This window comes from Anabrus simplex, chromosome 3 (assembly GCF_040414725.1).
Source record: "Anabrus simplex isolate iqAnaSimp1 chromosome 3, ASM4041472v1, whole genome shotgun sequence".
NCBI lineage: Eukaryota > Metazoa > Arthropoda > Insecta > Orthoptera > Tettigoniidae > Anabrus > Anabrus simplex.
This window is the reverse complement of record NC_090267.1, coordinates 48685620-48709489: the sequence shown is the minus strand read 5'-3', so window position 1 is coordinate 48709489 and position 23870 is coordinate 48685620. Positions and strand designations below refer to the sequence as shown.

The window sequence follows — 23870 nt, the reverse complement described above, 5'->3', positions numbered from 1 at the left end:
AAAATTTGAAATTCCACATATCTTGAAATTCTTCCTCACCAAGTCGTCGAAGATGTGATCCCATGCAGTCTTTATCCATTTGCATAGAAGTTCCACTTTGGGTCATTTCTCTAGTCCAGTTGGTGTCAGTACGTGATCACTGCCAGATGTCATCCACTTCGTGTACAGTTGTTTCAATGCAGCTTTGAAAGGCCGGATCGCATAAACATCCAATGGCTGGAGCAGAGAGGTCAGCCCCCATGGAATTATTGCCAGATCAATTTTTCTTTTACTTATCAATTCCTTTATGGCATCGGTAGTATGCCCGCGATAACTGTTGAGCACAAGCAATAAAGTTCCCGGGCGACGTTGCCAAACAGACTTCACCCAGTTCTCAATTAGCTCACCTGTCCATCCAGTCAGATTCTTAGGTTTAAATGAAAATACCAAACGGCAAATTTCCTTTCGGAAGTGTTTTTCGTTTCAGAACCATGTAGAGAGGAATTTTGGTTCCGTCAGCTAACATGCATAACATTACCGTGCAGAATTGCTTTTTGTTATCATCTGTCGAGATAGTAACGCTATTAGAGCCCTTAACCCATTCACATACCATTTAACTGAACTTATTTATGCCTTAGTGTACCATTTATTTTCATTACTTTACATGATATTATTACCGACACTGAAAAAGCATGCTTTACAGCAACATAATGAGGGGAAATATTCAAACTATTGTCAGATGCACTTTGTGAAGTCTTTATAAATATGGTAGGTCATAAAACAGTCATATTCGTGCATAGTCATCTTGCACCGGTGGCATTCAAATAAAGATTCCTTCCTCAGACCCCGTGTCACACAGACTTTGCATCTCCGTGATGGGATAACCTTCTTCGTTGTTGGGGGTATTTTGGTCAGAAAGTGCCCCCAGTGCCTCTCTTGGAGTCTCAGTGGTGTATCCCCAGGGCTTGGGTGCCTTATTTTGAATAATCAGGCAAGGTCACACTTGCCAACAGCTGTTCGGCGAAATTGATCTGGAAGGTGGTAAAGCCTCCTGGCTTATTTTCAGGGTTGAGGAGGGGATGAATGATGTTGGAATTCAGAAGTGTCATGTCTAGCATGTAGAAGTATACTTTTTATATCCTTTTACATACTTCCTCATCAAGGGGAATGATGCGAGTCTCTGGTCATGGGAATCAACACCACCCTTTCCACAGTTGTAGTCAACAACAAGACTGGGTCTGAACGTCTTTTTTCCATCATACATTACCACTTCAAGGTAATCTGGCCTTCATTTCATCCACAGATACAGGAAACCAGTGTTCCTTTCCAAATGACATTACCCTACTTATATCCTCAGCAGCCGATACAAGACATTTACTTGCATAAGCATTTACCTCATTGGTTAGATGTTCCCGAAAAGTCTGCTGTTAGAAATTCGTTCACAACTTGTATTTCAATTCGGGCATTGTCCTAGGTTCCTTTGGAAAACACTATTTCACCACTTGCGATGCATGAATGATACTCTGGAGTATTACTTACGTGCTCCCAGTTCCATTCCCTATCGTATAAAACATGATTAGAAGCTGCTGGTGCGGCATCAGTTGTAGGCGTAAAATTCAGTGACATATTTGACGGCAAAACAGCACTTTGTTCACCCCTACCAGCGCTAAAGTTTCTATCAGACGAACTACTTTCACTACTTTCCATATCCACTAAATTCTTCGTCGCTTATTTCTATATCAATGTCATTCCCTTATAAAAATTCCCATATAATCGCTTCGTCACTCATCTAGGAGGCAGCCATGATTTTGCTTATGATGAGTTTGCTAAGATACTGGTTATTCTTTCCACGAAATAACTGCACAGACGTGTTTATCAAATACATCAATGGAATAAAACAGTGATTCCATCTGTCAGGAGGTTACCTTACTAATACCAATCCTTTCACAAAGGAAATCGGCTTGGAGCGGGTCCGGAAATAAACACTACGCGCGGACGGAGAGATCCGTCTTTGTACCAGAGTGCAGTCGAGAGCCAGGATGGAGAGATCCGTCAAAGTACGTCAAGTGGTTAATGTGAACTGTACCATCTATTGACATTTCGAAATAAACGGGCATCTGATCAGCATTCCCAACAGGAATTTTGCTTCTATTAACGAGTAATGTGGTGATGAAAGGTTATCAAATTTTATTCGTAGGCAACAGGGAGACGTGAAATGGATGTACGTCATTGCATACACAATCCATTTCTTGGATAGACATTCCTTATCCACCCATGGCTTGGAGTAAAACCCTCCTTTTTAAGTTCCTTTGCGATCTCTAATGATTTTCGTTAACACATTTCAGTTCATACACCATAACCTAGTTCATGTCTTTCAGTCACATATTTATAAAGCTGTTCTTCAATTTCAGCAAACTGTGCACTTAGACCTCCGAAAGCTCTACAATTACTGTTATTGTTTAATAAAATTTCCTTCTTCTTCCTCCAATTGTGAATACATGATTCATCAATACCAAATTTTCTGCCGGTAGCACAATTTCCAATAGTTTCAGCTTCCATTACAACTTTGTTTCTCACTCAGAGTAAATGACCCCAAACGCTATTTTGAACCCATCACTTGTTATCAATGGTGCTTCTTCTCTCAGAACACAAAGTATTAATCAACTGCCACACAATGTGGTTCTGGTAACACGGAAGTGAGCGACTGAGCGAGATTTCAGCTGTTGCCAAGTCGCATGACATAAAACTGCTGTTGCCGCGACTTTGGAGCAATGTATTATGAGACCACGATACGAAGGGAATAGATATTTTTCCTGAAACATGTATAATAAAATAAATTATTTCAATCATTAAAAGTGTATTGACAAATACATCAAATACACTATTTTAAATAGTTTCTTTAATAGATGAATTTTCATAGCGATTTTTTATGAGCAGATGCCTTTCCTGACGTCGAAATGAATGACATGATATACGACAGCAGAAAGGAAGAGGGGTGAAACCCGGTATCAGCATGTAGCCTACTCCTGTTGAATAGCACCAAGGGGTGTATTCACGGCTCGGGGGACTATGGAATTAAAGGTAGATTATTAAAATCAATCAAAGGCATTTATGTTGACAATTGGGCTTCAGTGAGAATTGATGGTAGAATGAGTTTTTCCTAATGAGACCGCATTGATGCGCTGCTTTTGCCACTCAAGTGGGTTTCTTCTTGTGCTTTCGCAATCCATCGTAATGATAGATGTCACCGAAGCGACAGTTTTGTGCGAGAACAAGTCTCAGGTAGACCCCAAGGCACCGGTTTATTGGCTACTTGGATATTTTGTTTACTTCCTAACGAAAAACTTATTTAAAGAGCGGTCGTAGGAAATACCAGTTGAAGTAAACTGACATTTTAGCATAAGTGCTCACTTTCTGTTTTTATCTAATTTAATATTTATCTATACTTGTGCTGCCCTTTTAATGAACTTTTACGTTACGATGGTATCGTCTATGACACATTGAACAAATACCTATTGATTCCTGATCTTTAAATTACTTTTCTTGCATACATATTAATAGACATTTGGCTGTTCTTGTGAAAAGTACTATTAATATAGACAGCTCACTGCGAAATCTCAAGCATCAAGCAATGAACATTGTGTGTATCTAATTAAAACGCCTTATAAAATTGATGATCCTCGGATTAAGGGATAACAACTGTCACTAATCTTATTTCAACGCTGGTTACTCCAGACATGTACACAGACACAAAATGGCGGAACTAGGCGAATCACGTGACCGTGAAACTGTGTATTAAAAGTTACAAGTGAGCCTATCTCTGATCACAGAGATTAACAAAAAAAAAAAAGTCTACTGAAGTAAATTACTCGGCAATATAGTGCGTAGGGACACAAAGATTCCATAACAACAGAATAGGTAAGAAGTGCTGTGTATTTGAAATCTCTCACAGGCCAAAGTGAGGTGAAGTAGAACAGTGATAGCAAGATACAGGCTGTGCATTTGACCGTGCAAGGAGATCTCAAGATGCCGCCCACCACAGAGTTTACTACCGTTGAGGACAAATGCAACATCTGCTCCAAAACAGTAACTAGTAAGGACGAAGCAATTGAATGTGAAAGTTGCCATCAATGGCAGCACTTCCACTGTTCAGAACTAACTAAAGGAGAATACGATATCGCAAAACGGAAGAACTGTAAACTAACCTGGCTATGCATAGAATGTAAATCAAAGATCAACATTGTGGACATAGAAAGGAGTGTGTTGAATAAGATATCAGAACATCTGCAAAAGTTGCTAAATGATCTGAAGATTAATATCACAAATGAAATAGGGAAGGAAATTCACAATGCGATCGGAAAAGAATTTGAAACACTTAGTAGATATACAGTTACAAATTACAAAGAACCAGCGCTGAATGTGCCCAATAAGGTTAACCCGATAGATATTGATATGATACCGGACACAAATTCAAAAGAGATGATGTCACGTAAAGAATCTGAAGAAATGAAATGACATAAAGCAACGCGCACGGCCGATCATAACCTTAAACCAAAGAGGGCCTTGGAATTAACAAATGTTTCTACCCAAAGGATCCAGGGAAATATAGGTGGTAGAGAAGAACTCCCTCATTGCAGTAAAGATACCGCACCATTAATAAGAGCCGAGCAACAGTCTTCTGATAACGCAGAATGGGTCGAAGCCGTCAAAAACAGACGGAGACCTTTTATAACATCAATAAAAACTCCAACCTTCATTGGAACAAAGCGGAATGATTTAGAAAATGAGAAAGATAAAAAGAACATGGAACTTCGTGCGGCCCCCCGAAGAGCATGGCTCTACATAGGCAGATTGGACCAAAATACTTCAGTAGAGATGATCAAGAATCACTTGAAAAACTTGAAAGTAGAGGAGGTAATAGAATGTGAACAACTCCAAACAAAAGGAAAACTTAAATCATACAAAGTGGTTATCCCTCTCAACGACCTTGGAAAGGTCACCGATCCGGAACTCTGGCCAGAATACGCCGTAGTGAGAAGATATCGTCTTTTTCGACAACAGGGAAAAGAAGAAAAATATAACGCTCAATTTCCTCCTCTGGAATGTGGAAGGGCTTAAAAACACTATGACTTTAGCCAGGGAAACCTCATCGACAAGCAAGACATTATTATCATGACTGAAACATTCGCGACCACCGAAATCAACATACCTGGATTCTACTCAGAGCAAGTACTCGCCATACAAGGGCAACGAGGCAGACCCGTGAGTGGTATTGCCTGCTTCTTTAAACCCGTTGTTGGAAAACTGTCATGCACTTATAGAGATAAGAACATTATAATAATGGAATCCAACAAATTATCGGTAATAGGATTATATATCGACCCCTCCTCAGCAATGGAAGATGTATTATATATCCTCATGATTGCTCTATCGAAGGTGAATCAAGAAAATAATACAATCATTGCTGGAGACTTAAATTGCAGGATAGACAACAATGAATATCGAGGTCATGAATTGCTTCAAACGTTGGAGGAAGAAGGATTCACCCTCGTCAACAGGAAATCTGACAAGACGTACTTTGCCCACAATGGAAGCAGTACAATTGATGTTCTATTCTTCAAAGGTGCTGGACTTAAACTTTTTTTTTTTTTTTTTTTGCTAGGGGCTTTACGTCGCACCGACACAGATAGGTCTTATGGCGACGACTGGACTTAAACTAATTGATTATAAGGTATGCTACTCATCTCCAGAGTCAATATTAAAGAAGCACTGTCCAGTTTCAGCGATCTTTGATCTGAACGTTCTTTCCCATCCATGGAATGCACAAACCGCCATGAAGCCTATAGCCCGAAAGCTTAATGAGAATGTCCTCCTGCAAAGCACCGATAAAATCATGGACTTAAACCACAAAATAATGGAACATGAATTGGATACTGCAGCTTCTGTTTTAGAAGACATCTTCAGATCCGCCTTCATCACAATAACTCCACGAAAATCCAAAAAGTGGTTCAATCAGACCTGCTATTTGGAAAGAAAGCAAGTCCTGAAGGCTCTTCATGTGGCAAAAACAACACTGAATATAGAAGACTTAACTAACTACAGTCAACTCAGAAGGAAATACAAAGAACTACTGAAGACTTCTAGAAACAAGTATATTGAACTTGAAGCAATGAAGATGGCTGACGAAGCCAAGAAGGACCCATTCATGGCATTAAAACCACGTAAAGTTCCAACAACTGGCAAAATAGACATGAATACATGGGAAAAGCACTTCTCACTCATCCTAAACCAACAAAGATCCGTAACAGCCTATCCAAGAAAATACGTTGAAGCAGACAGGGGAGGCATCACCCTATTCTCACAAAAAGAAGTCTCTGACACTATACTCAAACTAAAAGATGGAAAAGCACCAGGCCCTGATGGCATTTTCAGTGAACACATTAAAGCTTCAACAAATGTATTACTTCCATCCATAACGAATCTCATGAACCTCTGCTTGTTACTAGGAGACATCCCCAAAGCATGGAAAACCTCCACATTGAAGGTCTTATACAAAGGAAAGGGTAACTTGCTTGATCCAAATTCCTATAGAGGAATTCCTGGAGAATAATTTGATGAAGATACTCACCAAGCTAATAACCACTCGACTGACGGAAGAAATCGAAGCCAAACTTCCGGAAGAGCAATTTGGATTTAGAAGAGGAAGAAGTACTCTACATGCAATAAGAAATCTACTGGACGATATACATGACACCTTACGACTACCAAAGGGTAAATTTCACACAGTGTTCATAGATTTCTCCAAGGCCTTCGATAATCTTAATAGAAACATCATATCGTCGAAACTAGATTCTCTTGTAGAGGACAAGGCGCTCACTCTTTTGATCCATAACATGTTGATAAATAACACTGTCATCATCTCAGACAATATAACCTCATCGAGGGAGATCACGCAGACAAATGGCGTTCTACAGGGTGACCCTCTCAGTCCTCTATTGTTTAATGTAGCCACCTATGATGTGGTCCAAGCGATAAAAGAGGTGACAAACGAAGTAACCACGTATTTATATGCCGATGATATGGTTCTAGGATCACACGATGTTAAAGAGTTACAAAAAGCACTGGATGCACTGGAGAAGTGGGCAGATATAAATGAATTGCAGGTAAACATCGAAAAGACTGTCTACATGATTTTCAGGAAGGGTGGACGAACATCCTCAAGTGACAAAGTGACGTACAAAGCAGAAACATTAAACGACGTGAACAGTTTCAAATATCTGGGCTTGACGATGCAGACGACAGCAAACTCCTTTAGACTTCATATTAGACTACGCGCTGCGGCAGCTATGAAAGCGATATTTGACATCAAGAATCTAAACAGACTATCTCTCAAGACGGCCATTACCCTGTTTGACGCAAAAATAATCCCTATTTTAACATATGGGCTGGAAATCATTTGGGATAAGCTAACAAAGAATGACCTACACATTCTAGAAAAAGTCAAAGCCAGATTCTTAAAGACAACCCTGTGTGTGTCTAGATTCACTAGATCAAGACTCGCAAGGGAGCCTTTCCTAATTGAAGATTTGAGATTCAAGCTTGCTCTACCTTATACAGACCAATGGAAGAAACTCCTGGACGAAAGAGTGGCCAAAAGGAATGATATTTGTCCCGAATTCTATACGACTGAAGCAATGACGAACAGAAAATGGACCAATACAAACCAGGACCTCCGACATTTTATCAATTCTATGGCAATTCATGGATACCACTACAAACTCTGCAAAACCAGGATCTTTCATGAACCGGACGAGAGTTGTGTGTGTACACTGTGTAATTTGACTTGTTCTCGTTACCATGTCGTGGAATGCTCTAAGATAAATAGGCCTATAATTGACTTATGTTTAAATGACATGTAATCGCTTTATATACACAAATTGTGTGCTATTAAATTATATATAATGAGTTTTTGGTTCCAGGTACTTACAGGGGTTAGACAAGGGTGTAATCTTTCACCTTTGCTGTTCGTAGTTTACATGGATCATCTGCTGAAAGGTATAAAATGGCAGGGAGGGATTCGGTTACGTGGAAATGTAGTAAGCAGTCTGGCCTATGCTGACAACTTGGTCTTAATGGCAGATTGTGCCGAAAGCCTGCAGTCTAATATCTTGGAACTTGAAAATAGGTGCAATGAGTATGGTATGAAAATTAGCCTCTGAAAGACTAAATTGATGTCAGTAGGTAAGAAATTCAACAGAATTGAATGTCAGATTGGTGATACAAAGCTAGAACAGGTCTATAATTTCAAGTATTTAGGTTGTGTGTTCTCCCAGGATGGTAATATAGTAAGTGAGATTGAATCAAGGTGTCGTAAAGCGAATGCAGTGAGCTTGCAGTTGCGATCAACAGTATTCTGTAAGAAGGAAGTCGGCTCCCAGACGAAATTATCTTTACATCGGTCTGTTTTCAGACCAACTTTGCTTTATGGGAGCGAAAGCTGGGTGGACTCAGGATATCTTATTCATAAGTTAGAAGTAACAGACATGAAAGTAGCAAGAATGATTGCTGGTACAAACAGGTGGGAACAATAGCAGGAGGGTACTCGGAATGAGGATATAAAGGCTAATTTAGAAATGAACTTGATGGATGAAGCTGTACGCATAAACCGGCTTTGGTGGTGGGGTCATATGAGGCGAATGGAGGAGGCTAGGTTACCTAGGAGAATAATGGACTCGTTATGGAGGGTAAGAGAAGTAGAGGGGATACAAAGATGATGATCGTTAGACTCAGTTTCTAATGATTTAAAGATAAGAGGTAGAGAACTAAATGAGGCCACAACACTAGTTGCAAATCGAGGATTGTGGTGACGTTTAGTAAATTCACAGAGGCTTGCAGACTGAACGCTGAAAGGCACAACAGTCTATAATGATAATGTATGTATGTATGTATGTATGTATGTATGTATGTATGTATGTATGTATGTATGTATGTATGTATTAATACTATGGAAGAGATGAAATGTTTCATAGGTATTTTATTACTTGTAGATATCTGCAGGTTTTTAAGAGGAGAATGTACTAGGAACCAAGTAAGGATATCTATAATGAAGCTGTGGCTTGAGCTTCATCAAGAAACAGATTTGAATTCATTTTGTCAAATTTTCACTGCTGTGATAATGATGAACTTGATCCAAGGTTAGACCACTTTTTGACCTTATGAACGATTTCAACTTATAGTACCACATCATGAAAAGCATAATGTTGATGAAGCTATGGTGCTGTATTATGGTAGACATGGTCGTAAACAGTTCATAGGACGCAAGCCCATTAGATATGGATGCAAAATGTGGGTGGGAGCAACATCTAATGGTTATGTTATTTGCATGGATCCATATCAGGGATCAGGAGCCATTATCCCAGAAGCATAGGTCTAGGTCTAGGCCCCTCTGTCGTTCTGCAATACAGCATTATTCTGAAGAGAATTGGACCTTTCCCTTACCATCTCTTTTTTTGACAATCTTTTAACGAGTGTGCCTCTTACTGAAGAGTTGAGCAATCGGAAACTACGAGCAACAGGTACAATTAAGGAAAACCAGACTTCAAAATGTCCTCTGATGTTAAAAGAAAGCATGAAGAAAAATAGGCGTGATTTCTATCAATCCAAAGTAACCACAGACAATAAGATTCTAACAGTGAAATGGAATGACAATAGTGTCATGTTTGTAGCTTCAAATACAGCAGAAATCCATTAAGCGAGAGTTTACAACGGTGAAAAATTTATTGGTACCATAATACTCTCGTTCGTATCAAGAATTTATGCGAAGCAGTAGTTTTTTCAGATGTCACAAATTTATTGGGATGGTCAACCTGTTATGGCTATGCATTGTCGCAAAACTGCTGTTGCTGTCAAAATATTGTCGTTCCTTGTGGTGTGACTGAATCTGACGCTTTTCTTTATTGCTTATGAATAGTAACACAGTAAAGGTTTCCACCTATTCAATACTAATATGTATTTACAATATTATAAATTACATGGAACTAGTTTCGACCCACCTAGGGGTCTTCATCAGCCATATTAACCAGAAATTCAAAAATAACTTCACGTCCAACAATCAACAACGCAGCCGGTCAACACAGCTTTAATACACCAAATGCCTAATTTCTCTGCTTAAGCTGATCAGTATCAAGCCGACTCGGCATTAAAAGAGTATCACTTTTTACTCTCCAGACTTTGTACATACTTGTATATGTGTTTATATGTGTTATTTTACATTGTATTCTTTAGTACGAGGACTACTGATATCCATGAGTTTATATTTTTACAACACTAAGCACCCCACTTGTACTTTGTTCCAAACTTCTTTGTATATATATTTCTCGTATTATTATTAATTACTACTCACCTGTACCATACTAACATTTCTCATCTCATTACCACACTTCACTTTATAAATTATTACAGTTAAAAATAACATGTTTTAGGATTCGGCAAAAACTTATGATGCTTTAATATGGCTGATGATGACCCCTAGGTGGGTCGAAACTAGTTCCATGTAATTTATAATATTGTAAATACATATTAGTATTGAATAGGTGGAAATCTTTACTGTGTTACTATTCATATGTTATTCTCAGTTCAATACGGACCAACAACATGAAATTCATAACCCTTGATTTCTTTATTGCTGTCGTACGTAAAGTAAAATAGCTTCTTGTGTTGCTTAAGTCGTGATTTCCTTAGTGTGCATGTCTAAAATTGCTTTCTGTGTGAGATGTGAACAGACTGTGCTATTGTTTATTTAAAAAACAGAGTTTCTTTCCGTACCATGCGAAGAAGTCGTATAGGCCCTATTAGTGATAATAAAAGCAGTCCGACTGTACTGTGTTGTGTTAAATTAAATTTCTGTTTGCCTTCAGTTTTTGGTACCGTGAACAGCATAGTTCAAACTGTCAGCTGTTTCTACGTTGAGTTTGGAAGTTTTTGTTCCTTTTGAAAACAGTGTCGGTAATAAAACAAATCCACTTCATTCTGCTGAGAATTCACACATTACAATGTCGAGTGGGAAACAAAAATCATTAGATATGGCTACAAATTACGAAATTATGCAGGCTTGTGAAAAAAGCAGTGTGAGCAAAAGTGAAATAGGCAGGTGGTATAATTAAACATCTTCAACTCTATTTACTATCCTTAAAAATAAGAAAAAAAAAAAAAAAAAAACGCTGTTTTAAAAGGTAGCATTCCAAGCGGGAGTAAAAACTTGCGTGGTGCGGACCATGCTGACCTTGAAGCTGTCCTTTTTGAGTGGTTTACCCAGAAACGAGCTGCAGGAATTCCTATTTCAGGGCCCATGTTAAAATCTAAGGCGCAAGACTTGGCTCTCAGACTGAATATTTCAGATTTTCAGTGCAGCGATGGATGGTTAAACCACTTTAAAGCCAGACGTGGCTGCTGCAATTTTTCTCGATCGTTTTGTGGAAGGTTTTATAACCTAATTGTGTAGAACGGTCACACTAATGTACAAATATTTACCGTACTTTAGTTTGTGGAGCATCGAGAGTTAGCGGACAAAAATAATTGATAGTGTTTTGCTAGCTACTTACGCTGATGAGTATAACTATCGATAACGGAAAATAATCTGTGACATCTGAATGAACTATCGCTTGATACGAATGAGAGTATAATGGTGCCAATAAAATCCTTTGCAAGAGATCCGCTGCTGCAATGTTTTCAAATAAATATTAAAATTTATTTATTCCACCTATTCAATACATAATACATTTCAATAGGACCAAAACATGAGAATTATAACATGTAATGCTGCAATGTTTGTTGATTTTCGTGGAAGATTTTATAATCTAATAATTGTGTAAGACAATCACAGTAATATACAAATATTTACTGTACTTAAGTTTGTGGAATATCGAGAGTTACGTTGAAAAAAATAATAAATAGATTTTTGCTAGCTTTTTATGCTGACGTGTAGAAATATCGATAATGGAAAATAAAACACGTTAAAATCTCTCGTAATAGCGGATGACTCAGTGAAAGGGTTCTCGTTGTAATCTAAGGCTATTTTACAGTTTAACATAGGAATTTTGAAGGAACATAAAAAAATCTGTTTTTAAAATGGGGTTTTCATTATATCCCGAACTCGCTATAGCGGACTTCTACTGTAGTTCTTCTGTTCTGCCACTCCACTATGCTTCAAGATATTCTTGAACAGAGGAGAAAAGAATTAACATTCAGCAACCAAACACTGTACAGCTGTATAACAGAGGGATGGGCGGTGTGGATCATAATGATGAGAATATTGGAGAATGCTGTGTTTCAATCTACGGCAAAAAATGGTATTATCCTTTGATAGCTTATATTATTGATGTTGCTGAGCAAAATGCATGGCAGCTACACTGGTATTCTCGTGGAAAGTTGGACGATTTAGGTTTCTGTAGAAGAATGGCGATGGATCTCTTAGAAACCAAAAAACAGACTCAGCTGAAACAATGGAAGAGACCATCAAGTTTGGACAACAAAGATATCCAATTTAATAGATTGGATCATATGATTGTTTCGCAAGGAAAACAGGCACAGTGTAGATTATGCCAAAGGAAAGTGTCTACCAAGTGCAGAAAGTGTGATGCTGCACTACACGTCAATTTCTCTTCCTTGTTCCATACTAAAGAGTAGTTGGGTTTCACTGCATAAGTAAAGATAAATGCACCGTGATCTTAGTAAGTGACTTTATTCTTTTAGAAATGTCATGAATGCGTATTTCTTTATAGCTGCTAAGGCCCGGTTTCTTCAACGAATGTTAAGCGTTAACACTGCTGTTAAGGAGACTTAACACACAATTTAACAAAATGGTCGTCTCATCAAGAATTGTTAACTCTAACAATTGTTAAATCTTGTGTTAAATTAACCTAGCAGCACCCCTGTGTTAAACCTCTTAACAGTTGCTAAAATTTCAAAATGGAGACATGTAGAAGAAGTAAGTTTGAAGCTTTACTGCTGTATGAGGACTATTTAAAAACTGAAGACGGCAAAGGACGACCCATACTAAGAAATAACGACCTTTTAGAGTTGTCAGAAGAATGATTTCTAATTACCGAAGCCGTAATGAACAAGGTACCTACTAGACGATATAGGTTAGAGTTTCCAACAGATTGCAACTTACTAATCTCTCCAGTGCAGCAGTTGCTTATAGACTTTACAAGGATGGGTTAGACCCTGCGTCCAATCGATTTCAACTAGCTTAATGTACCTGCTGGGGGACACTCAACAGTAACTCGTGTAGAAGGGTTTGGGTCAATACCGTACAGTTTCGTTTTCGAAATAAATGAGGACAAATGTCATGAGGTAGGATCCGCTTCGGACCACGTGGAGGGGATAGAAAACTAAAATGCGAACACAGTTAACTTGTACTTGTTAGGTCCGTAACCTAATAATTTCCGAAAAAAATATGAATTCCCGATTGTAAAGCACCTCGCATATACTTTAAAAGTTGCACACTAGTTAGGTGTAGCAGTGGCCGAGTGGTCATCGTACTTGTCTACGAGCCACGACGATGAGAGTTCGAGTCCCGCGTTAGAACACTTTTTTTAAAAATTCAAATATAATTAATTATTTCAGGGAATGTGAAGGTAAAGATGCGAATAAAAGTAATGATCAAATTGCAGTGGAACTTTATTTCCTACCTCTAATTAATATAGTCCGCCTCTGTGGTGTAGTGGTTAGCGTGATTAGCTGCCACCCCCCAGAGGTCCGGGTTCGATTCCTGGCTCTGCCACGAAATTTGAAAAGTGGTATGAGGGCTGGAACGGGGTCCACTCAGCCTCGGGAGGTCAACTGAGTAAAGGAAGGTTCGATTCCCACCTCAGCCATCCTCGAAGTGGTTTTCCGTGGGTTCCCACTTCTCCTCCAGGCAAATGCCGGGATGGTACCTAACTTAAGGCCACGGCCGCTTCCTTCCCTGTCCCATCCAATCTTCTTTCCATCCCTCCACAAGGCCCCTGTTCAGCATAGCAGGTGAGGCCGCCTGGGGGGGTACTGATCATTCTCCCCAATTGTATCCCCCGACCCAAAGTCTGAAGCTCCAGGGCACTGCCCTTAAGACGGTAGAGGTGGGATCCCTCGTTGAGTCCGAGGGAAAAACCGACCCTGGAGGATAAACAGATTAAGAAGAGATCCAGCAGTAACTGTGAGAACGTTTAGACCTATATTAATTTCAGGTAGAAAACAAAGTGTACCGGTACTGCAATTTGCGTAATATTTTTGTTCCAATTTTTAAATAACGTTCCCTGAAACGAGATTCGAACTCACGTCTACGACGCTCGCAGACAAGTACGATGACCACTATGCCACAACTCCTAAATATATACGCCTTGCATTGGAATCGAGTTTTCATCAATTTTTCAGAAGTTATTAGGTTGCGGACCTGACATGTATAAGTAAAATTTGTTCGCCTTTAGTGTTATATCACCTCCACTTCGTCCGAAGCGGAGGTTTGTAATGACATCTGACCTCGAGACACTTTCCATGTAGGCCTAATTGTAGGGGCAAAAGATCTTAATAGCTCGACATCCCGAACAAATAGTATTTATTTCAAAAGAAAAAAGGCCTAATTGTAGGCGACTATGTTCACGAGGACAAAAAAAGAATGTGTAGAATTCTACAAAGAATTCTTGCTGCCATTGCAGCATTAACAAGGCACAACATTATTTTCCCCGCAATAAAAGAATGCCCGAAAATCATTCAAAACATATCAATTATCACATTTTCCCGGTGATGTAGGAACCTTAGTTTGCACTCCTACAAGAATAGGCTATATAAAATGTTGTGATATAACAGTCCGTTATATCATATTTTAAGCACACTCGCATAATTTTAAATTAAAACTATAACATTTGTCTCGCATTCATCATAATAACGCTGTTGTTGTCTCTTACTTGACATGTTTACTTCTTAGCGGTCTCCGCTAACCATAACCTATAATAATGTCAACCATGTGTCTGTGTGACAAAATACTATTTCAACACGTCACTAGGAGCGCTATATGTAAAGAAACAAAAGACGCTCACTGCCAAACGCGTTCAGAAATCTTACGGAAATGTGTTAATATGTCTTTAACAATTGTTTCGTAACAAATGTTGGAAATATGTTCGTGAAACAGGATACTTTTAAACGAAGTGTTAAATTAATAACAATTGTTAGTTAACATTTGTTAAGCAAAATTCAACGTAGAGTTGAAGAAACCGGGCCTAAATGTAATTTCAAGATACAATAAACTGAATGATTTCTAGGGTGAACTACATCATTGATGGACGTATTGATACAATCAAGTGTGCTACGTACTGGTATGCATGCACTATGTACGGTTTTATTTATGTATATTTTCAGTAAACTAACTTTAGAAAAAAATACAATTGTAAATTTACCAATAATTAAAAACATATGCTTAGATTTCAACTGTCCTTTTAAAAGGACACGGTCCTGCAAAAAACTGGTTAACACTTTTAACACATATTGATATATACATTTTTATTAGGAGTGAATTGATAACATTTTCATAATAAAATTAAAAGAAATAATAAAAAAAGTTATTGGGCATATATCGGTTAAGGAAATTTGTTCTTACTACCGTATTTACGCGAATAAACCCCGCACCGTAACTTTAGGAACGCTGATTTTGAAAAAAAATGCCAACATTGACTGAAATAAAGCCCGCACCTCAATTTCGTGCCTCAATATTAAAAAAAAAAAAATATGCAGGTATTATTCGCGTTAATACGGTATATTACAAGTAACAACTCTCATTATTGTTCCGTATTGAAGATGACGTTAGGCATAGACATCAAGGATAATTTAATAAAAAACCACCTATTCAATACTTTCCACGTTTAATGTGGTTATTATCTACATGATTTTATGTAGATTTATTTAGGTCAGGTACATGTTTCACCCATTATTTTGGGCATCTTCAACCTGTATACAACCTTTAAGTCAAGGTTTGGGACCTTTTTAACCAATATAAACATACCAATATATACAATATATACAAACATTAATGAACTCTTAAGACGGCTAACATAAGTTAATACAGTTAAGTTTTTTGGTCGTAATCTATCTAATTTGAAAAATGTCCAAAACTAAAATGGATCTTCTTTGGTAAAGAGGATTACATACCGGGGTTTATGTGACCCCTATATCATATCATGTTCTTGACGTACCGTGTCTGTTGACAGGATGTGTCGTCAACAATAAGTGGAGATTTGAACTGATTGTTGATTGTTGATCATAAACTGTAGAAACAGCCCCACCTATAAAGTATCAAAATTCATTCACGGCTTCCTAAAAAACCATTACGTATTCAATAACAAACATCCTTTAAAAAATTCAGTCACTTTTTGCGAAATTCTAAACACGTTTAAGCTGCGACCCAATCACTCAATGTGATGTCGTAAATATGTACCCAAACATCCCTACCAAAGAAACTGTAAGAATAATCAATGATAATATCAATAAACACAGCGGCCTCAGTAAGATGGAAATTGAAGAATTCATGAAGATATTAAATTTTGTCTTAAGCAATAACTTTTTCTCTATCAATGGAAAGTTTTACCAACAAAAAGGCTTAGCGATGGGCGACCCTCTTTCTGGCATCTTAGCAGACATTTATATGGACACAATAGAACACACAAAAATTATAACACAGATAAAAGGCATATGTTTATGGCTCAGATTTGTAGACGATACTTTCGTAATTTTCGACAAAAATGCCACTAATAGTGACGAGATCTTGGAGTCCCTAAACAAAATTGATCCCAGTGTAAAGTTTACTAAAGAGTATGAGGTTAGGAAGTCATTAAACATTTTGGACTTAACTGTTACACGCGGACATAATACCTTCGATTTTAGAATATACAGGAAACCTACACACTCTCCCTTAACTATTATGAATTCATCCCTACACCCGAAGTCCCAAAAACAAGCCTCTTTCTATAATTTAATTTATAGAGCTTTTAAAATTCCTCTTTCTCCCAACAATTTAAAAATTGAACTGAAGTACATAAGGAATCTTGCTCAACTCAACGGGTTTAAAATAGATATGGTCAACCGTTTGATTAATAAAATCAAAATTAAATTGTCCACTAATCTCGTCCCAGAAAAACCTAAAAAAACTAGTTTTGCCACATTTACATATAACAACCGAGCCATCCATCAGATCGCAAATACTTTAAAGAAGCACAATATTAATATAGCCTTCAGGACAGTTAACACCAATTGCAACATATTTTTTAACCACAACAAGGTCAATCACAATAGCAACCATTATTCAAGGTCCGGCATATATAAACTAACATGTACACAAGATATCTGGAACATTATAACGCTCAAAAACACAATAAGTACTCAGCGATGAGCCAACATATGAGAGAAACGGGCCATCACTTTACATCCATAGAGAAAGATCTTACCATCATTAGAAGCATAGGTAAAGGTAAATTAATGAATGAACTAGAAAATCTACACATCTTTTTAGACCAAACCTACAATAAAAATACAAATCTCAACGATGTCAATGAAATTAAAAATCCTTTGTACGAATTAACACCTAGATTAATTAATATCGTGAATTCAAATCAAAACAAAATCCCTCAATTTTTTAAATCTCCACACTCAAATGCTTCATCCACCATGCCAGAAGTTAAACCCGCCCATATCGCTTCTAGAAACTCCCCTCCAGCAATAGCACATACGCCCATAGACCAGCCTACCCCCACTCTCCCTCCACGCCCCGCCCCTCCATTACTGCACCAGTACAACACCAGGAGTAGAAATGTTGATAAGACAGGCGCTGCCGGAACAGACAGGTCCATCTAGTATGAATTGAACAAGTAAGTCATTTTACAGTTAAGAGGTGTTAGTCTAATACATTTTATCACAACGCGTGCTCTAAATTTTTAATTCAATATTACTTTTCTACTTCATTACAGATATTCTTAAGATCCCTCCCAAAGACCAAGCAACACATCAATGGGAACAATATTCCTACAAGACTGTATCAAGTGTCTAGGATGTTCCTTCTAATTAAGCAGCAGCCTAAAACTAAGAAACAGCTTAATATTGTACTCTTGTCAATTCCTTGACGTTACATGAGACCCAAAGTCAAGACACTAACAGTTTCATTCACAACAACGTTCTTGACCAGTCTACCTACAACAATCGGTTTTTTAAATCTCCACTTGTGCACGACAACACATTTAAATATTAGTTACGTCAAGAACATGAAAATGAGAATCGTGGGTCAAATAAGCCCCAGTTTTAATATCAGCCTTTCTCAAGACTTATGATATAAAAGAAGATACATTTCATTTCATTTTTGAACATTTTAAGTTAACCAGAATAGAACTGCCAAGTTAAAACACATTTAATTTAAATTTATTTTTTCAATCTTGACCAACCTACAATCAACAATCAGTTCAAATCTCCACTTATTGTTGACGACACATCCTGTCAACAGACACGGTACGTCAAGAACATGATATGATATAGGGGTCACATAAACCCCGGTATGTAATCCTCTTTACCAAAAAGAAGATCCATTTTAGTTTTGGACATTTTTCAAATTAGATAGATTAGGACCAAAAAACTTAACTGTATTAACTTATGTTAGCCGTCTTAAGAGTTCATTAATGTTTGTATATATTGTATATATTGTATATATTGGTATGTTTATATTGGTTAAAAAGGTCCCAAACCTTGACCTAAAGGTTGTATACAGGTTGAAGATGCCCAAAATAATGGGTGAAACATGTACCTGACCTAAATAAGTCTACATAAAATCATGTAGATAATAACCACATTAAACGTGGAAAGTATTGAATAGGTGGTTTTTTATTAAATTATCCTTGATATCTATGCCTAAATACGGTATATCTATATTTTATTGAATTTAAGAGCAGAATTAACTGTTGTAGAGGTGTCTTCACAGAACAGACACAGAATCTCTTAATACTGTGATGATGGAACTTATTTTGATATGAAAAAGTATGGTTGGTATGTAACGGTATTTTATTCCATCATGAATGTCATTACTAGGGAGTGGATTTTTATGTAATTACATTTTTTTTTTGCTTTAGTTTTATCGCAAGTTACAAAATTCATTATTCCTACTGTGTATCCCCAAGTGTAAAAACTTTATCTTATTTCACATAAAAACACATATTTTTACATTTAAAAAATGTAAATACATATTTTAAGAAAATCTATAATAAGCATATGAATAGGCAATACAGTAGAGTCTCGATTATCCGACCTAAACGGGACCTGGACTACGTCGGATCACCGAAAATGTCGGATAATACAGAATAACTTTGAAAATGAACTGAAACAGGAAAGCTATACGCTAGTACTATAACGACATGTTTTACGGTACTCTATTTATTGAATTATAAATTCAATTGTACAGTACATGCAGTATTGAACGAAAACATTCCAGATGTCTTACGAAAAGAAACTTTTCTCCACAGATATTAAGCTGCCTAATGCCGTGCCGTTTTTTTCCACCGATCAAGCCACCCAGCACTGGCGGGAAAATTAGGGTCCCTTTCATTAAACTCCTTCTGGAAATACACAGCCTTTAACTGCAGAATGGGGCCAGATATTGGCAGGCCCTTTTCCCGGTGTTGAGATAACCAAAGAAATAGTGCTTCACTTACTTTTTCGTACTCACATTGTTTCATTGTTTTTCTCTGCTCTCGTAGAGCACCACTTTTCAATTTCTTCCCTCTGTTTTTTCCAGTCTCCCACTGCAACACATCCAACACCATAATCTGAAGCCACATCTTGAAGAATTTCCCCTTTGTCCAGTCTCTTTAATGCACTCAACTTGTCTTCCATAAAAACAATCACTTTCTTCCATTTACTCGCTATACTCACAGAGGATATGAAAACTATAACATCCGCACCCAACCAATACTACAATGAACAATGACTGAAGACTCACTGCACCTGTCCTTGAGAAAAGAAAACCGTCCTACCGCCACTGGTCAGGCCAGTGTTTGTCCCATGGTCGCACCCTCCACACCAGGTGTGCCTGAATTCAGTCTCCACCAAAAGATCAAATTAAGTCTACCAGTGTCGGATAACACGGAATGTCGGATAAGCGAAGGTCGGATGAGCGAGACTCTACTGTATTTGTTAATCAATAAAATTTAAAATGCTTCTGTCTTATAAAATAATGCTTATATTTTCATTTTACGATTACAGTATTGTTTTTAACAGTGTATTTAACATCATGTATCTGAATGTTTCCCTCCAGAAGTTCTAAAACTTGCTGGTCACTGGCTATGTCATTACATTTAGATAGCGATTTGATTTGCTGCACAAGATGTTTCCTTGCATGATCTCATTCCAACTCGCTTTTACGAGTCAGTTCGCTCGGGTTTTGTTTATAGAATATCAGCGAAAAGCAATCATGGAGAGATAGGGTGACGTAATACCGTTACGACATGGGAGACTGGGAAGAATATTGTTCCACCATTAAGTAGTGGGATTTCATCACTCCTAAGAGTAAGGTTAGCTGTTCGGGTCCACATATCATTCCCGTGGTCATGTGATTTTGTATGGATTTCTAAGAAATATTTCCTTCAGTGTTTGCTGCAATTCTTTTTATTGAAATAGTGATTCACCGTAAATGCGTGTGTTGTAACCTGCAAAATAATGCCAGAAGAGAAGTCGAGTACAAGGTCCGTCTTCAATAATATGTAGTGGAATTTAAAAACATTTTCACTACCGATGGAAAAGTATTATTTTGCCAACCGTGTGGTAAAACAGCAAGTGCAGATCAATAACCCAGCATTTGTCTGGAAATAAGCATACTGCGGCCGCTTCGCGTATGCGTTCGCAACAATTACTCATAGCTGAACCAGCTACTTCAAATGCAGACCCATCTAAATATTCCCAGTATTATTTAGATGTGTGGAGAGCATTTGTTTCTATTTAGATGTGTAGAGAGCATTTGTTTGCGCTGACATTCCTCTTGGCAAATAAATAATCCAGGACTGAGAAATTTCCTAACAAAGTACATTAATTTCGAGCCTCCAGACGAGTCCACATGAAGGTAAAACTATCTCCCAAAACGTTACGAAGAAACTTTACAGAGAATTCGGGCCGTATATGACAGCGAAAAACTGGGTGAGCATTGATGAAACCACTGATTCACGTGGCAAAAAAGTAGGAAATGTTGTAGTTGGTGTGTTGAAGAATGACAAAACAGCTTGTGAACATTCTTATTTGCTAGCGTGTAAAGAAATGCTTGCTGCAAACCATGTCACTGTAGCATATATAAATAAAGTATTGATTAGGTGGAGAACTCATCCTTCATACTTGTACTTGAACTATCAATACGGACCATGAAGCTAATAGATTATAGTAAATAGAACCTCGTTTATCCGGCCCTCATTAATCCGGATCTCCAGTTAATCTGGATCGAAAATAATAAAAATGTATTTCTACTTGTACAGTATTTCTTTTATGGGGTCGATTCTTCTTGAATGTCTTTTCTGCCAAGGATAGTTAAGAATAGAAATTACCGGGCGAGTTGGCCGTGCGGTAAGGGTCGCGCAGCTGTGAGCTTGCATCCGGAAGATAGTGGGTTCGAACCCCACTGTCGGCAGCATTGAAGATGGTTTTCCATTTTCACACCAGGCAAATGCTGGGGCTGTACCTTAATTAAGGCCACAGCTGCCTCCTTCCCACTCCTAGGCCTCTACTGTCCCATCGTCGCCATGAGACCTATCTGTGTCGGTGCGATGTAAAGAAAAAAGAAAAAAAGAAAAAATAGGAATTGGAAGCAAGTTGGCCGCAGTCTATCAAAGGTACCGTCATGGCATTCGCCTGGAATTGAGACTGGGAAACCATGGACTCTTCTGAGTTCCTTGACACATTTGCACGCATTCCCAGATGCTCGGACACAGATGTGAACGACGTAAGTGACTGATTGAAAAATGACTGTAAATTAATGATGGTGAATTAAAAAATGAAACCGGCGCTCCATCAGAAGAAACAATGACTCATGGAGATGCAACAATGCAGCTGGACAAACTGATGGCCTATTTAGAATTCCAGACTGAAATTACATCGACAGAACTGTGATAGTACTGTGCGGAAATGCTGTACAAATGTAAAACAGAAAAGGCTCACACATTATTTTAGCGCATAAACCAGAGCCGTAAATGTAAGTAAAGTGTTCTTATATATTCTTTTGCACAATTGGAAACATGTATTACTGTACAACTTATGTGAATACATCATATAACGTACAGTATTTGTTTTTTAGTTCTTCCGCATTATCCAGATTTTCGATCACCCGGATCGGTTCCGGTCCCACTTAATGCGGATAAACGAGGTTCTTGTGTACCTTAAATCCCTTCCTTGCTTCTAAAACCATCAGTGACCTTTGCCCTCACCATATGACATTGTGTGTTGAATAAAATATTCAGTGCAACAGATCCTGAATCATACTGTACCTCAACAAGTCTTCCTATCTTCATGGACCACAGATAAATTTCAAAAACATCTTGACCTCCAGCAGCAACAAATTCTGAGCTAGGGTCAAGCGCAATGCAGGCGAATTGGACAGGCCGAGGGGAGGTGAAAGTGCGGAAATTACGATACCTGGAAGAAAAAAAGGGCAGAGATGTTGTACAAGTCTAAAATATTTGCAGAACATATAAGGTGGTTCGAAAAGTACAAAAGGAATAGCCAAACTACTGTGTAAGAGAAGAATCACTATGACTGTAGAGTTATCACACGTAAGTGGGGAAAAGAGATAATTGTTAGAGTTGATGGTTTATAGCATTTAAAAATCAGAGATTCATTTTGATTTTCAAATTTAGCATATTGTAGCATCTATACATCTCAAATTTAGCGTTTTGTAGCAAATTGGTTAAAAATAGGCATAACTGGCAAAATTGCACACACAACAGTTGGGAGTAAAATCATACTGTTTAATCACACATTGCTCATGCAGTTCTGAACACACTGTGCAAAGTAAGACAAACATCAACATAAGACTGCAAGAAGTATTAACACACATACGAATATGCATATTTACAAATTTACAAACACAATTTCAAAGTGAAAAATACTATTCTGAACGTATTCATTTATCACAGTATAACACACCTACAAAGAAGAGGAATTTCAATGACGATTGAAGTACAACATGGCAAATGTTTAAATGGTGTCCTCCTTCGTTCGTGAGCGCCTATCAGTTACAATCATGTTGTACTTGCTAAAAACAAACCTCTCTACATCAACACTGTTCGCGGAGGCCCAAATGGACTGCAGTGCTGCCGAGGCAAAGGAAGGACTGCAAAACATTTTTCTTCTTCCATTCAAGTCTTTGATCAATATAGGCCTATCTGTATCGCTTACATAAAAATGCCCCGTTTTGTAACTCTCGGCATGTTGTTTGATCGTCACTTCACTTCTATCCGTGGCTACTAGACAATAAAATAAATCGCTACCACACTTTTTTTTTGTTAGTTGCTTTACGTCACACCGACACAAATAGGTCTTATGGAAATGATACACTACTGTACTTTAAAGCAGAACTACTACTCAACACCAATGTCAAGAATAACCGACTATGATCAAGTGTCAACACAAAAAGAATAAACATGTGTGCTTGAAAGTGTATTTGCCGTTTGACTGGTTGTTCTTTGCGCTGCTCTTTGGCCGGTGAAAGATATTCCACACATTGAATTATTTAAGGTGCCATAATAATTTTTTCCCCTGAAATAAATAACAACATATATCTTATTTTTAAGAAAAATGCATTGTTTTTAAAATATACATGTTTATTTCGTATAAAACTGAGAGTTTAGCAT

The 23870-nt window shown here is 37.8% G+C and overlaps 1 protein-coding gene across 1 annotated transcript in view; it reads right to left on the bottom strand.

The window, feature by feature from the left end:
• The window catches only part of LOC136865957 (periodic tryptophan protein 2 homolog), a 247620-nt gene that overhangs the window by 112242 nt on the left and 111508 nt on the right, over window positions 1-23870 (bottom strand). Inside the window, exon 10 of the mRNA XM_067142521.2 lies at window positions 22506-22653. Within this exon, the coding sequence (XP_066998622.2) occupies window positions 22506-22653 (148 nt within the window). The remainder of the gene's footprint in view (window positions 1-22505; window positions 22654-23870) is intronic.